Below are 17,823 nucleotides of genomic sequence, written 5' to 3' on the forward strand. Positions count from 1 at the left end.
TCGACATAATCCAGTACCCGACATGCACTGGGTGGTGCCTGCAGACATGTGAAGTTTCTCCGCTGCTATGGCTACACAACATGATGAAATGTGCACAGAAATTAGTGCTCCAGCTAATGGAATTAGCAGTAGCGACAACAGTTTTGAAAACATGTTTATACCACTTATACCGTTATATCAACGGTTTGTTTTAATTTACAAGACAAATGCATTAGGAATATTATAAATGCAGCATGGAAACACTGCAGAAAAGCCGCTGTGGCTGTAGACGACCTCGCCACTGCCTCTTGTTAATGTTTTCTGGGTTCTGCCATGAGCCCTAGACGACTGTGCCAAGCTAATAAATTTAGCTGATACATAAACTAGTCACTAAGATTAAATAATATCATTTATGAGTTTGAAGAAGATTCATTCAAATGTCAGTGAGTTTTTTTTAATGATCTCTGTTAGAAAAACCCCCAGGAACAATTTGAAACAATTAAGTGAAAAGTTAACGTTGATCACATAGGAAATTTCCACCATGACACTTTAATTTTTTCCTCTCTGACAGGCTTTAGTGTTATCTGTTGTCTCATGATGCGGTGGAAAAACCCAACTCCAATACAGGACAGTTTCCATGCAGCGACCCACTGACTTGCTTTAACACTTACGTTTTTATATGTTGTTAAACGCAATCTAGCGTGCTAAATCAGTGCGCTTTTGAGGTGATACACGGTGTGTTTCTTTTTAATTTAAGGGTTTCCCCCTCTTTTCCAGTCTTCATGTTCAGTGCTGACAAATAAATGGAAGAAGCAGATCAGCACATTTCCCAGAACTAGCCCTTTAATTGCCTAACACAAAGCTCAGTAAATGAAAACACTGTGTGGCTCAGCTGATAGCTATGGGTTAACTAGGCTGCAAAACCCACATGATGGCAGGACAGAGGACTGCTCTGTGTTTAACTGACCATGGGAGGTAGGAGGAGATGGGGAGGGAGACAGGGGGAGTTTTTGTACTGCTGTCCTTCCAAAATGAAGTAAAGCTCCCCCTTGAGCACGGTGGCCATGTCTAACAAGTGTTCAGTTCATACAGTAGGTGGGAAAATAAGTTTCATTTTGATGACTGACGGATCAAAAAGGAGGATTGCTGATTTAATTTTCCTCAATGTTTGTAAGTCATCGGACAGACAGAGTGAAGGAGGGAGAGGACACATCTGCGAGGGATTTGGGACCAGCTGATTTCACCTTCTGTCGGAAGACAGAATAACAGTGAGAGCGAGTGTGAAAGAGGCACGGCCTGTCTGAAATACACCAACCAAGTGCAGTATCAGCCAAAAATACTCCTCCTAACAAGTCAATGCCATGTATTGATTAGTTCTACTCAGGGCTTATGCAACATCACCACCTCAGTATACAATTATGGTGTAATCACTGTGCACAAGCAGGGGGGTTTGCACAGCAACCTGCTTGCCCCGTAGAGATGGAAAAGTAAACTGTTCATGTGTGCCATGGGGTCCTTAAATCAAACTGCACAATGTGAACAAAAGACCTGGAAACACTGAGAGAACTGTGCTCGCATAAACCCATATATAGGGCCAGAGGCAGGGAGAGAGTACAAAGGAGGCAGGGGGGAGGCATGTTAAATGTTTGCAGGGCTCTGAGAAGGCCTCAACCCTGGATATGACTTAAGAGATGAGAACTATTCTGCATTCATAAATCAGGAAGAGCCGAGGCGGATGTCCAGCTAAAGACTAAGAGAAAGGAAAGTGTTGGGCTGACTCAGATGCAATCACCTGCATCATCTTTTTTCCTGCTCTTAAACCACCATTTACTCCTCCCGCTCCTCCTCATCTTCCTCCTCTGCTGAAACCCAACACAGCCCCATTCCCACCGGGTCTCTGATGTGTGCTATGAGATGGCCGTGCTTAATCGATAGCGCCAGGTTGCCAAGACAACCTTGATTTCCTGTCGTCGTTTTTGCCGAGCGCCGGTGATTGCGCTGGGTGTCCGTTGCACCTGCCGCCCTCTCCTCCAGCCCCGCCCCCCCTCCTCCTCCACCCGCCTCTGTCACTGTCTCATCAGGCGCCCCTTATCCCTCGCCTCCATCTCTCCGTGCTCGCAACATATAGCCGCCATAGACAAAAGGGGAAGGCGGTCGCACAAAGGCAAAACAGACGACGGGTCTGAACAATCAACTTTGTGAACTCGTGGTGCTGAGAGCGAGGCCACGTGCACCCACCAAACACTTTGAACAAACCCCCCCCCCCATATCCCTAACAAAAGTGAGATGTGACAGCTATCACGTCTACCTTGGACGATGATGTCAGTGCACCTGGGGAGCGTTTACTCTCAGGCCCTCTCTCTTTGGCACCTCTAGTTTTTTTTTTTTTTTTTTCATTAATGGAGAGCTCATTAATCGTGGCTGATAACGAGGATGTGGGACAGGGACATGATTAAGGGGCTCTCTCTCCTTTAGCTTGGCGCCCTTGGGGATAAACAGCCCTGTGCGTGTGTGTGTGTGCGTGTGTGCTTTTGTGTGGGCTGCATGTTAAAACTGCTAAAGGACACCCACACTCCCAGTGCTATCTCCAGGACATCTGTGGGATAGGAGAATACATGTTTCCACTTTTTCCACAGAGAATTTACATACGAATGTGCGCTAACCCTTCTTCCCTCGTTATGTGGATTCCCTAAAGGCTCCACTTTAATGCTTAAGGAGCTGACACTCATGGAGAGGACTTGAGTCTCTCCAGAGTTTTTCCTTGACTTCCGAGACTCTTGAGTTTCTCGACTAATTCTCACAGATTGAGGAATTGCTTGAGAATAAAAGTAAATATTATGTCTGTCAAAGTCTTTTGAAAAAGCTGCATTTTGTGGTCATTTGTCAGTTCACCAGTGCATCAGACTGCGACTAATTTCTCAGCGTCAGACTTGCTCCAGACTATGAAATTATTGATCCAAAGTTAAAAGAGTGATGTGCCTTGCATTTGTTCGGCTGTGCTTTGTGTGTGAGCGTGTTGGCTTGCATTGTGTTTGACACTAAAACATTACTGAGACCGCCATAAACAGTCAACACGCCAACTCCCAAACAGAACAGGGACATATAAGTAGACTGTGCAAAGCTCATGTAAAGATACAGGATACTTCGCACAGTAAGCAACCATTCTCTGTGAATGCTGCGGATACGTGTTGTGGTTTAAAACTAAGTAAAGGGTTAACAATAGCTAGCAAGAGACCACAGCAACCAAGACTCCTTCAGCTGACTGAGCTTCACACTCTGTTCAGCAGACAGTATATACTAGAGCTGGGCGATAGAACGATAACGATATGTATCGCGATATAACTTTTACTCGATAGAGAAATTAAGCTATCGCGATAGACTTCGCCGCTCTTGTCCTCAAAAAAAAAAAAAAAAAAAAAAAAAAAAGGTCAGCCAATCCAAATTAAGTAGCGCAGAGCCGAACCAATCACAGCCGCAGCGTCACGTCGCGTGACTTGTTACATACAGCACAAGTGCCAAGCCACACGTGTGTTTGTTTGGGAAACAGCCAGCGGGTAATGGAGCCAGCACGTAATGGAGGAAATGAGCGTGACCGAAGAGAAAACAGATGATGGTTGCAATGCCGGAGAGATTGTCGAACGGAAGAGCCATAGAAGTTCCGTAGTGTGAAGGTATTTCGGCTATTTCAAGTCTGACAAAAACAGAGTAGCGTGCACTGTAAATGTGCTGAAAGCAAGTCTGGAAATACAATAAACTGGTGCATGCGTCACACTGCGCGCCACGTTATTGTTTCGGTGAAATGAATTTCTACAATACTGTTACTGTTAATTCTACTCTCTGCAGTGTTTAAATGCTTACATATACACACAGTTACTGTCCCTCCACACATACGACTCGGTTCTGCTTCTGTGCCCCAGCTTTGTTTACTTTTTCCCACCGAGGCTTCTAGACTTCTGATTGGCCAACATTTCTGCACGGTTAGGAATCTAGCGCCACCTGCTGCTTTGGCATGTTCATAGCAGCGTTTTCCTTCATTTCTGCCTTTATGTGTGGACGGGATTATTTTTTAAAACGAAAACGGAAAATCTCCGTTTTCAAAAATACCCGTGTACGTGTGGACGTAGCCTCAGTCTCTGACTGGAAGCGCTAATTCGTCATTCGGCTTTTGTCAGACTAAAGTAACTGTTAAAACTGTTTGAAAAGCTCAGCTATACAACAAGGAGAGATTGAGAATTTCCTTTTAGTTCTCAGTTTATTTGATATTGACAAAAGTTAGTCAGTTTTGTCTGTTCTTCTGTAAAACAAACTAAGATTTATTTTTAGAATTAATATTTTGTTTCTAAGTGGAATTGACAATTTAGTCTGTTTCGTTTGTTCTATTTTGAAACTTAAACGCTTTAGCGGCTGCCTTTTGTGTAGTTTGCAATATTTGCCTTTATTTATCTGAAAAAGTCTCATGTTCCTTAAGTACATCTACCCTGTTGAACTTATTATGGGAAATAAATATTTAAATAAAAACAAGCTGCTGATTATTTCACATTTTACTTGTGAGCAACGGCACATTTAAATCTTACAAATATAGTTATTTGGCTTATATCGTGATAGATATCGTTATCGCCTGAAATGAAAAAAACATATCGTGATATGAAAAAATCTCATATCGCCCAGCTCTAGTATATACTGTAATATATTTGACAGTAATAAACTATTAACAAGATGGACACATAGCATTATAATAAAAGCAAACAGTTAATAGTCCTGTTCTGTACAAAGAAGCAGTGTTGTACTATTTACTGAATGACGCTCTAAAATAACACTTTCATGCGGTGAAATTAGGAATCTGAAATCCTCATTTTACATCTTATATCTAATTCTATAATACTACATTTACTATTTTGCATTTTGAAACACGCATTTTGATCTGCCAAATAGAGAAAACGATGCTGTTAGGTCATTAAAACAAGCTAATTATGAGTATGCTAATATCAAAAGGAGGCCATCAAATGCTGCCAGTCAAGCAAACAATTATTGTGTAATGCATTAAACAGGTTTGTACAGTTTCTGAAGCATGAAGATGTAGAGGTGTAAATGACTAACTGGTTGAAATGGCTCCAAACTAGGGCAAGATTAGTAAGGTTTTTCTAATTTAACGAGAACCACAAATGTATCTACAAACACAATGGCATGTTAGGACGTCTGCAGCACAGAGCGGAGATCAGCCCGCACTCGCATGAGGGCTTTGTAGCACTGCAATCATTTAGTCTTACACACACATTAAATCCAATCTGTCTGGACCAGGACCCTAATCCCCTCTCCCCCGGCCGTGGAGACAAGAAGACAGTAATCCTCTATATTTGTATATTAATAGGACCGGCCTCCGCGAGGGCCTCTCTATATGTTGTGATGTATGTTTTATTAGTTGTGTAATCTGCTTGTTGATCAGAGGGCCAGACCATTTAAACCGAGGTTTTAATAAAACACAGGCAGGCCTGCCTCAGGGATAAGCTCCCCAAGGACAAGTGAAAGAGCATAGGCTCAATAGACTCATCATCAACAATAAACAGCTTTACATCAACGCTATCTGTCAAGGGCCAATACAATTATTAGTTGAAATTCAACCCTGAGGCCTCTGCCCTTCCCAAGAAAAGGGATAGATAAAGCCTAACCCAAATATGAGCTTGTTACCATAATGCATGCTTCGTCCAACCATCGAGTTATTTCTGAGGGTCTGCTCTCGTGTCACTACGTGTGTCCGTGACAATCCAAGTTACTCTGAGAATTTGTCCCAGTCCCCAAGGACCCTCGAGCAGCAGAGTAGAGGAGAGCCGGAGAGGTGAGATTCCTTTGGATCTGAATCACGTTGGAGTCGTCCGCTCACCTTCCAGCCCGTCTAGACACTGTGTCACTGCCACACCCCTCTGGACATCTGTCCTGATTCAATAGATTTTTCAGACAGCCATTAGATTACAAGGGCACTGCTTTAAATTAGCTGCTGAGTTGGGGAGTGATGGAGGTGGGCTGGACAGGAGGGCCATTACAGCACAGGGGACACTGTCCCTCATGCTTACCAATGCTATGCAGCTGCCAGCCATCACCCCCAATGTCTGTAATCAGTTGAGCTGCAAAGGCTGCTGATGTAATTCGTACGAATGGCTCTTTAAAATATTTTACAGAGATATGTGGCATCAGCTTCCAGGCCCAGTTTATGGTAGGCATCAATCAAAGTGACTTCCATAGAGTAAACAAACAAACAGCGTTTAAACATCTGGTGAGGAGAGACAGAGAGAGCAAGCGAGACACCCTGGGGAGATGTGTGGTTTTCCTCTGAGATGTGTTGATTAACAGGAAAGATGGCCGAATGGGAAGAACATGAAACAGAAAAACCCCGAAAAAGCCTCAGAGATGGGTCATACTCAGGTCAGGATTCAGGTGGAGGTTAGGAATGCACTCAAAAACCTAACACACACACAAAACACAGAAAACACACAGCCTTCGAATGCAGTGCAGCTAGACCATGTGACTGTCACGGGGTAATCTCATGGGAGCATCCCCCACCCCTGAGCTCCCCCCGTTTATGGACTGTAACAACAGGAAGTCAGCCCGGCCTGCAACATCACACCACACCTACAGATAACTGCTGACAGCAACACTCACACTCGCACAGAAACACAAGATTTACAAAGTCTTCACAGTTACTTTTAATCCCTAAGAAAGTGTGCGGTGTGGCAGAGTCGGTGGCACCGCGCCCGCTGCTGCTGCCGGCGTCGGTGTTGCACTGGTAAGCGAGGCGCGCTGCAGCCTGGCAGTGAAACAAGGAGAGGCCAAAGCTGGCAGGGGGTGGGCCTTTCACTCACTGAATAGCCCTTGTTTATCTAGGTCCCTCTGGGAAGTCAGGACACTGCAGTGAATGGGAGCCAGTTAGCAGCGATGGCATAATAAGACGGGTGGGGGTGGCAGGGTCATTGAAATTCAGCGCAGGCTACTGTCGAGACAAACCACTCTTGCCAGCTGTGGCAGTAACTTAAAGGAGCAAAGGGAGTGTTTTCAAGGTTTTTCTGGGCTACCGACACACCATCAGGTGACCCAACCAGCATTGACGTGCCATTTCTAACACGTAAAAAAGACCCTTCAGAAGACTGGGCCACTGTTTCACTACAGCTACAGATTACAATGTAATGACACTCAGTGCTGTTGAATGAACTGCAATCAGTACTCTGCTGCTTGATGCCAGGCACATCTAGGTTTGGCCACAGCTAGCTAGCTAACCGCCCTGATTTTAGTAAAGTTTGTGAAAACAGCTCAAGGCTTCACAGTGGAACTTCACTAACTAATGTATATATGGTCTGTGACGCCTACTCTAAGACTATAGCGACACTAAATAAGACTGACGATGAGCAGTTTGCCACATTAGCCATTTGAAAATAGCAATAAAGTTACCTGTGAGTTTGGGTAACGTGGCTAACTCTGCTCTTTTCTTTCAAACACATGAAACATAAACTGATTTCCCTAACATCTATGTTTATTTATGGATCCTTACTAAGATAATATTAGAATGCAGTTTAAAAATAAGGATGATCTCACTCTAAATTTGGCTAACCTTGCTTCATGACCTGGCTTATAATTTGCCCGTGTAAGCATTTGGTAACATTAGGAAGAAGAAATACAGCAAAAAACAACCCTAACTTCAAACACTGGCAACGAAAAGTGTTAGAAACAGTTACATGACAGGCACCGTGTCATTACCAGTGTTTGGAACACTGGAGGTGAGCGAGGCAAGAGCCTCTGCAAAAACAACAAAACATACAAATAAGTAAAAGGAGCCAGTGCAACCATTAAATGTGTGGTAGAAAAGCCATATATTTCTAATGAAAAGAAATGCTCTTTCTCTTTGCCCTCTATGCGCTCCAAGCTAGCGTGTCAGCTGTAGTGCCGGTTCCTTTTCCAGCCTTTCATGTTTTCTGCCCCGGTTTGAGGCCTCCACAACCCCTGATGAGGATCCTTAAATAGGCTGCCACAGGTGCCGGGGGTGCGCCGAGGTGAAGGAGGGGGAGGTGGCCTGGATGGGAGCAGGTCTGCAGGAAGCCTCTTGTTTTCCCAGAGATAAAAGGCTTTCAGGTTGCATCCTGGGCCGTAATCTCTCGCACACTTCCTGGTTTTGTTCGCGGTGAGTCCAGAGAAAAATGACAAACTAACCTTCGCCCCGAAAAGCTGATCGATAGCTTCTGACGAGACAGGATGCGTGTAATGTTGAATTTGAAGAGCGTAAAACGACAAAGAGACAGCTCAGATTTGACTCTGAGCGGTGTTCATTAATGGCCCTTGATCATGGCTGATTTATGGGTTCATTTATTCCGAGTGCTGGTTCATTACTGATGATGATTATAAAAGTGTGCATATAATTTCTTTTCTGACCTCTTCATTTGCTTTTAGAGCACAATTAACATTGTTCCAAGCTCTTACAACCCAATTACAGAAAAGACAACGCTGCCTTCCTTCAAATTCAAGTCCCTTAACCAGTCACTTTAGAGCTGGCCTTGTGTTTAAAAGGGTCCATTTACTAGAAATTTGCATGAAAGGGGTTTATTGAAAAGTTGGCACTGAGCAGGAGTGCAAACTTCAGAAGAATAGGCAACACATTCACATATCCACACAGAGGAAAAAAAAGAAGCTTCCGTTCCAGTTCTTTTTTCTGCCTCTCCCACATTTTCTCTCTCTATTCTGATCATGTCCTTCTTGAGGAGGCCAGCGTTTGACCGTGAGCCACACCCTCTTTCCTCCTGCCAGAGGAAACTTTCAATCTCAGTCTCCCTCCCTCGCTTTGCCCGTGGCTCTGGCTCTCTCATACTTTTGTCAGGTGTTATTTATGAGTGCTGTATGCCTACAGCACCTGCTGGTGCTGGAGAGTCTGAGCCAAGGCAGCTGCTAGAGAGAGGAATGAGAGACAGAAACGAAAAGAATACATAGAGGAGGACGCGGGGAGTTACAGAAAGTTTGTTGACGTTTAAGAGCACCGACAGCTAACGATGAGCTGTAGGAACACACCAACGAGTGATGAACAAGCACTAATTAATAATGTTGTACAGCTCCAAACAGGATCAATTAAAGGCCATGCTTCACTGACTTTTGGTGCCGCTGTAATGACAGAGGGGAGGGCGCCGTCAGCAACGAGGAGGAACACAGACAGGCTGGCTGTGGAGATCCAGAGGTATTCACTCCTTTCATTTCATTATCCATTAGAGCCACACACATATACATGAAACGCACACAGGGAGGTCAAAGTATGTTTTCACTGTAAACACCTGAATGCTGGCAGCAGTGAGCTGAGTCAGCACAGGTGGGCTGAGACAGGTCAAAGGTCACTGGCTTTGTTCCATTTCCAGTAAGAGACCCAAAAAAACACTTTGTCCTTTTCTTTAGAAGAAGATATGTCATATAAAGAGTTTATGAAGTTCGTGGCGCCCCTCTACAGCACCTGTCGCTAACAAGCTAGCTCACAGAGAATGAAACAAAAACAAAAGTTGATCATTCTGAGTGACTGGCGAACACAGACTGAGTGTAAACCCACCTACAACAAGACTGTTTTTCATTTCATTTGCATTATCGTTATTATGTTTGCATCCACCGAGCAGCAGCAGAGTCACTAAATAAAGGCATCCAGCCACAGCTCACCATAACTGAGGATGGCCTCAAAGTGCTGGAGCTGTAAAGGTAAGGTTCATGCTTACATGTAGCCAGTTTCATGGCTAAGCAATATGTTAGAGGTAAAGCTGATTTTTTTTTAGGCCTGTGAGGTGAGACTTGCAGACTTCTGTGCAAAAACACAATTACAGAGTCATTACTGTGCTTTTACATCAGGATGTATTTGGTTTTATTAAATGCTCCACACTGCCAGCAGCTGTGAGATTCAGGCTCGTGAAACAGATTGCTGTGAGTTGGCTGCTTGACTAAACCCTGTAAAGGAGACTAAACTTTTCATCATGGGCTTGTTGAAGCGTTTGAACAGTGCAAACTCTATGTGAAAATTCTATATGAGACATTAATTACTGATTAAATGAAAGCATGTCAACATACTATACATATATAATATAGTGCATGACTATGACATGGCTCTCAGCGAAGCAGATTTTGAGCCTCCTGTCTTATAAGACTTGCAGAAAACACTAACCGAAAGTACTTTTATGTGTCTTTGTTTTAATGCGTTTGCTGTTGCACAGACAAACTATCACTTGATTCTTTGTCCGATACTGTAGCTTCCTTCTTGTAACGGTAAGTCAGCTGGCAGTTGTTGGACAGTGAGGACCTCAATAAAACGCTCAAGGGTTAAATGGGGCAATGAGGAATCTCCATGCCTCCGCTATTCTGCCCCCCCTCTGTTTTCAGACTGCCCATTCTCCTCTCATTAATCCTGTGAGGATGTTTATCCATGTTGACATTCAGCATAGCGGCCGGCCTTCTCTTCTCTGACTAACAAACAGGGTGACTAAGATTTTTTTTTGTCGTTTCTCGCTGAAGCAATTGCAAGGCTAGCCCAGCTTCAGCTACCTTGTTGCACAGGCTTGGGAAGGCATAGGAGCAGTCGATTTGTTAGTCACCGTGTCCCTCGGGACATCACAACCAGACTGGGCAACTGGAATCAAATGTGAATATGAATGTGTATCCCCCCCCCAGGAGTGCCATTATCAGTTCTGTGTGCTATGGAGAGGAAAATCAATATGGTCATCATAAGGGGCTGGCAAAAAGCCAGCCGCTGGGTTGTGTTCAAAGCACAATACACGGCAGTGGATTACTTTTCAACTGATGTCATCTAATTTCATCCCTCTAGACAGAGACGCTCTGGGACCGTAACAAGGTCGGGCACAATAAAAAAGGATAAGATGTCCAACATCTATGTCTCAAAAACACGACAGAAAGGTGGTCAGCAGAGGTTCGCCCTGATGAGCTTTTGCTGCAAACACAAGCTGGTGTAAAAGCCCCACACCGGGTGCGCCTTCTGCCTATTGTGTCAGTCCAGTCTTTTTCATTAACCGCTCCACTGAGGACCCCAGGGAGGGAGGGGGGGGGGGTGGGGTGGGTGGGATGGGAGAGAAGGAGGTAGCGGCGGTGATGATGTGAGGAGGGGTCTGTAGACAGACCCAAAAACATGATTAAAAACACACATCAACAGACAGCAACGGACAGGGTGTACGCAACGTTTACCTCCGGCAGGATGGCAATTTAGAGGTAATCTCTCCCACAAGTATACACACTACTCAGGATCACTGTCCATCACACCCACACCTGTGTGGAAGGAGTGAGGGAAAGAAGAAAGACTGGGAGAGTTCAAAAGGTTGCAAATACACCTTTCTGCCCATGACTCACTGCTTTGGAGTCAGGAGAGGAGGGCAAAGGAGGCTTTTCTGCTCAGTTAGCTTACATGATACACTTAAGTGAGCTCTCCTCCCTGCACTGCATCAAATACCAGCCTACACCGCTTTCTGTGGCAGTATCTGTGGCTAGGGTCAAGGCAGTCAGAGACACACACCTTGCTCAACAACAAGAAAAGCGTGGATGCTGTTACTACACTACCAACATGACCTGGAGTGAAGTAACCCAGGATGATTCTGGATGGGCGGGAGGGTGCGACAGTTGTGTTTTTGTCCAGTTCACCGAGCTGACGCGTCGCTACAAGCTCCCACCGCTTACCCCCATTATCCGGACCCCCGGCCCCAAACACCCTAAGTCAGCAACTCCAGGATATTTTTGTCCTTCGAGTGGCAACGACTGTCGTTGTGCATACGGCTGCATCATCAACAGTTAAGGAGCCTCGGAGGCTGTCATGCACATTTGGGGAAACTCCTGCCTGCTGTGCCAAATTAAGCCTTCAATTCACCCTGACATTCAAATCAGCAGAATGGGCGAGCACACTTTAAAACATACATGGCACAGAAATGCCACGGGGATGCGTTGCTGTTAACATTAAGGCGAGTGAGCGTGACGCAGCCACAAGCTACATTTCTGAGACAAAAATGTCAAACAGAGCGCTTCGATGCCAGCCTCTCGAGGGGCCCTGAGGGCCACGTGAGAGAGGGATTTGATGAATTCTGCGAACGTTCCACGGATTCCTCCCTCACAGGGACCTTTGGGAAAAGAATGGGTCATATGCAAATGGCATGCACAGTATGGAGGAGAAGTTTCCCACAAGCCCAGTGTGAAAAGGGCTCTCCCTCCCCATCCCGGGGCCTGCTGAATGGCCCTTTTCTTCTGCCACTGAAAGTGTATGAGGTAGAGCAGGCAAACTCCAAAGGTAACCAGGCTCTTTCTCCTCAGGCTTTCTCACTAAAGCCGTGACACACAATGGTCCAGTTAAGCATTCAGCCACACAAACCCCCCCCAATAAAGCACATCCAAGCACAGTTAAGGGGGTTACTGAAACTGACTCTGGGTTTAAAACTCCTTCTTTATGGAGGGAGAGCACCTTTTTATAGGCTAATGCTCTCAGCCTCCATGGGAGTAGCTAATCATTAAGCCGCCTTAACAGAGGTGGGAGTGTGGTCGTACATCACATCGTTTTAATTCCACCGAACGGTCAGATGATCTCAAGCTTATTTCCAACACGAAGAATGTGAAGCTTAGCTAAAAAGCAAAAAGTTTTAATGTAGGCGATTTCTACCTGCATTGTGTTATTTTTATTTTATTTATTTTTTGCTGATGTTCAAAACAAGTTGTGCAACTACTTCAGAGGACTGGGAGCTGGCTGCCTATGCATCATTCTTTATATCTTGCCAGCATCGTTCCCTCACTTGTCACCTGTTGTATAAATCTTTCGCCGCTCCACCTCCCATCCCCTTTCGACTCCACTGGGAACACGGAGCTTGCAATTTAGAGGGGGTCAGAGAGGAATGGGGGGGGGGGGGAAGAAAGGAGGAGCAGAGAAAAAAAAAGTGCTCTAGGACCCCTCACCATCCCCACCACCACCATCCTCCTTCTCTCCCTCTTCCCCCTGTCATTGAACAGACTTAAACACAAACACAATTGGACATGCTGGAAGCTTCACAATGGCACAGAGGGGGGAAAGTGAAGTCATACTCTAAGCATGCATGGGTGCCTAGGTCAGGGGGCAATCAACAGCACCCCTGGCTACTGTGTCCCAACCCGCCCCCCTGTCCAATCCCCCAAAACTTCCCTGCCCAAATGTGAAATAAAGGACGAGCTCTAGATCTGGAACAAGGAGTGAGAGGGGACAGACTGAGAGCGGAGAGAGAAGGGAGGAGGAGGAGGAGCTGAGGGGTTTTGGGGGGATTGGGGGGGGGGGTTCTTCTTACTTGGCACTTTCAAATGAAGCTGCCGGGGAAGTTGGTGAAAAGCAGCGAGATAAATGAAAAATTTCCTCCTCTGCTAAACTCTTCCCACAACAGGGGTGGACCTTTTAAATGTAAACAGATGGCTTTTAAGATGCACAAGTGGCAGCCAATCCCCACCTCCTCCCGAAGCCTCCGCTACGGGCCCAAACATCACTTGTTTCACACAAACAGCACAAGCTGCAGCTAAACTATTGGTTTGTTATGTTTCTTTCTCTTTTTTAAATTGTTATTCCACAAACTTACAGCATGTGGTTGTATTCAGTGGTCTCTAGACAGGGCGAGTGAGTCCAGGGCACCAAGTATAGTTTAAGTATAGTTTTACCAGGCCAATAAACATACTCTTCAACATTACATGAGCTGTTGCCAAGTGCCGAGCCCGCAACCTCATTTGCCTTATTTGATGGATGATTCATCAAGGTGGTACAAGTGTGTGTGTGTGTGTGTGTGTGTGTGTGTGTGTGTGTGTGTGTGTGTGTGTGTGTGTGTGTGAAAGAGAGAAAAAGGATGACGGAGAGGGAGCAAAAGAGGGAGTGATGCAGGGCGGGAGACACGCGAGGAGATGAGGAAAAAGGTCTGCGTCATATTATCAAATAAACAGAAATCTAAGCTACCTGTGCACAAGCTCCTTCACAGCACCCCCCCCCCCCATGACCCTGTTTATTTTTGCAAAGAATGTTAATACCGTCCGCATTCCTCTATTCCCAAATTGCTGTTTTAAATTACCGCTGCTATTCCTGAGGGGTGGGCGGGGGGGAGAAGCGACAAAGGAAGCTGTAGTATCCCGCCGATTGCAAACACCTGTTGTCCTGCAGGCTGTTAACACCTCTCTGTTTACAACAGGGAATGGGGCTCACCTTGATCTCGGCTCCCTCTCTGCTGGCAAAGTCTCGGACTATAACAAGCCGAGCAAAACTCAAGGGCTTCATTCATTAAAAAAGCAACAGGGTCTTATAATTAGGGAGAGACATCAAATGAGCATGACAAAAACAAAACAAAAACAAAAAAAAAGCTTCATCTAACTTCTCTGAGGAATCCCCTTCAGCTGAGAGGTGCATTTATGTGACAGATCACCTGCCTTGTCAGGTGGTGGTAGGAAGCAAGGACTTTAAAAACACAGGCCTCAACATCCCCTTTGAAGGAAATGCAAATGAGGCAAGGAAACAAGGAGCACATCTGTTTGACTTTAAATATCAATAGGGCCGTGTCATCAGTGAGAAATGATTAATACAGGCCCGTTAACTTAAAGAAAGGAGAAAGAGCAACAAAGGAAAGCACATGAGAAGTCATTTAAAAGCTCCCTTCCTCCCAGGGGTAATAGAAATACCCACACTTTGACAGCAGGACCGTTATCTGAGGTGTGTCCACACGTTGGACACCGCTCCAGGAATGAAATGCAAACACACCCTTATGAAAAGAGAACAAAATCACAATGGAGAACATAAATAGCAGTGGCTCAAAGTTTTTGTTTCTCTTTTTGTTTTATACTCTTCTCCTAAATTGATCAGACATCAACAGAAAATCCACACGGCACAATTTGCTTGCATTTTCCCACCCACTAACTCGTTTTCAGCAGCGCAGGAGCCATCGCATCTTACTAAGCAAAAATAAAAGCGATATTCGCGTATCACCTCAGTTCCCGTGAGCTACACTGGGTGGTACACAGGCTAACGCAGGACCGAGACTACTTGATATGGACGCCACACGCTGTCAGATCCACGACGGAACAACTTGTTTTGTCAATCAAAAAAGAAGAAAAAAAGTAGTCCGAGCACCGGAAACGACGATTTCACCACAGTCCAGCACGTAAATAGAAAGAGCGAAGCAGGAAAAAACAGACGTTATATACTCGCAAAAGTCCATTTATGCGCGTCACACAACCAGGAGACAGATATTTGAACAAAGTAGAGCCGCACATGCGACTTTGTAACGGTTCACCAGTATTTTCACACCACCCTTAAATAACAAAAAACCCGTCTTGCTTCGCACGTCGGCATGTTAAAACATTAAACAATGTAACCATTTCAAATGTTGCTGCGGGCTACAAGCTGTAATGAAGTGAGTAAAGACAGAAAAGTAAAGAGGTTTGCTCGCGACCACCGTCCTACAACAATCAGGATTCCCAATGCGCGACAGGAGAGGATCCGCTGTCCTTATATGGGCTGCGCTCGCCCTGCTCACACAAACAGCGCGTGAGATACTCCTCGTTCTCCGGAACCTCCGGCTACCCCATCCATGTTTCTCCCAAGCTTTCTACCACTGCTTCACTGTCAAACCCTCTCTGACAAGTCATATTTAATGTTCACGGCGTGTGCGGCATCGAAATGAAACAGTTAAGTTAGAGGAAAGGCAAGTGTTCAAAGCGAGCTCCAATACACCGATACAGTTTCAGCGCTTCTCGGCTTTAAAGCTTGAAAACTGTGTTTACATTCACACTTAAGTGTCTGGATAACGGGACAGGTCGGGTTAAATGGGGGAAAATTCGTTTTGTCAGCCCTCGTAGCGCAGCAACAGTGTCCTGTCGCTACCTGCTGCCTGTGCGCGAAAGAAAGAACAAACAGTTGTGTCCCCTCTGCTTCACACGCGCACAGATAATACAGATAATTATCAACATCGTCGAGAAAAAACAAACCAAACCAAAACACAGTTCTGCTTAATGATTTCTTTTATCCATATGTAAAAACACAATGTGTCCGTCGAGGTCCGCAACAGGAATCAGGTAGACCGTTTCCCCTCAGAAACAGGTCCGAGTTTAGTGGTGGGCTCAATAACTCGACAGAATGGGACTAAATCAATGGATTGTCAGCCTGTAGAGACGGACAAAGTGTGTTTAAACGAATAAAGCAGTTTAAAGTGGAAACAAAAGCTTTTCCACTCATAACGGACTGAGGTGCGTATAACGGTCTCCGGCGCAGAGAGCCGCTAGGCGGTGGGAGAGCCGCGACCCAGGTATAACGGTACACCACATAGGGCTGTAATACAGCGCTCACTTGCTACTTCCCAGCACTTTCGGTGAGTAAAAACCGGACTTCTGGGCCACGAAACTTTTCGGCAAAATTACTGGGAGACAGGACGGCGTTCACACCGTATCTCTGAAAGCAAAGCTCCGAGTCGGAAGTAGTTTTACTCACCGTTGGTCCTTTTCGGGTTCGGCTGCTTTCTGCGCTTACACCTGGGGCCATCCGCCATGATCCTTTCGTTGTGTCTAAATGCTGCCGGAGAGTCACCTCCTCTCTCACCCCCCTCTCTCCCCCCCCTCCTCCTCCTGGCTTCCCTTCACCTCCCCTTCTCCGCACCTGGTTTACGACACTCTTTACGGCATCACCTTCCCGCACCTCATCGACCCACGCTGCCAGTATCCTTCACGCGGAGTGCTGGGAGTGAGAGAGAAAGCTGCGTGGAGTCCGTACCTGCTCCGCTGTCACGAATGTGGCGTGTTTTTAAACAGCATAAATATTTTTCTGTGTATTTTTCTTTGATGATACTGAAAGGTATTTCCACCACATTTTATTTTTATGACCACAGCGCAAATTGGAAGTTAGTTAAAATATATTTTTCTCCAAATTATTATTATTATTATTATTATTTGGATGTTTTGTTGACTTTTAAAGCACGTGGAACAAATGTCAAAAACAAAACGAACAAATAAAAAAAATACATGACAGAGATGTAAATAATAAAAGAATTAGTAGTTATTTAATCCGTTTTGGATAAGTTTGGGAGTGTGTGTGATTGTACAGGTATTCCAGTAGGTAAGCAGATTAGTGCACTGCAAGGAAGAATGCAAAAAAGCCTGGAGCCGGTTTGTATCTGTCATGTGCTGGATCTTTGTTCTTGGAACCTTTCAGAGAATTTGGCCCTGGAAAATGAAGGTGAACACTTGAAATGAAAAAGGCCACGTTTGGCACAAGTTGAGTTAGTATGCTCTCTTTTTATGGCTTCCCAGCACTACTGCTCAGTCACTGCCATTCCCAAATCTCCTTCCAACCAGATTTTAGGATGATCAGCCCCCACCCCCCTTACCCTCACACTGATGGGTTTTGTAAATTAGGTAAGTAGCCACGGATAGAGGAGACTGCAAACTTTAATGAAGATTTAAAAGAAGCATGGCTTCCACAGGAGACTCCTCAGGTGCATTTTTAAAGGGAGTTTGCTATCTTTAATCATTTTCTTTTTTTTTCACACCTGAGCCTGACCTGTTCTGTTTGAATGTATGTTTTCCTGTGTGTGAGCACAGTAGGGTTGCAAAAAACAGCAGCCAGGGCTTGTGTGTGTTTGTGTGTCAGAAAGAGGAAGCAGTCATGAGACTGTCATCACTGATTCAATCCTCCACCTAAAGAAAGACCCTGCTGTTCTCCTGAGCCGAACCCTCTACGGCGGTGATGAAGAGGACACAGACATGCCAGCACAATCAGCAGGTTCAGACTGTATCCAATCAGACCTAAAACCTTCACACACACACACGGGCACACACACACACACACACACACACACACAGGGCGAACCA

General features: G+C 45.3%; 1 protein-coding gene across 2 annotated transcripts in view; it reads right to left on the reverse strand.

The window, feature by feature from the left end:
* zeb1b (zinc finger E-box binding homeobox 1b) overlaps positions 1 to 16,747 on the reverse strand; it is a 48,134-nt gene extending 31,387 nt beyond the window's left edge. For both annotated transcript variants that reach the window (XM_026179107.2, XM_026179106.2), the window contains exon 1: positions 16,448 to 16,747. In XM_026179107.2, the coding sequence (XP_026034892.2) occupies positions 16,448 to 16,505 (58 nt within the window). In that variant the 5' untranslated portion in view covers positions 16,506 to 16,747. The remainder of the gene's footprint in view (positions 1 to 16,447) is intronic.
* Between the last annotated feature and the right edge of the window lie 1,076 nt (positions 16,748 to 17,823).

The sequence above is a fragment of the Astatotilapia calliptera genome, chromosome 9 (assembly GCF_964374335.1).
Source record: "Astatotilapia calliptera chromosome 9, fAstCal68.1, whole genome shotgun sequence".
NCBI lineage: Eukaryota > Metazoa > Chordata > Actinopteri > Cichliformes > Cichlidae > Astatotilapia > Astatotilapia calliptera.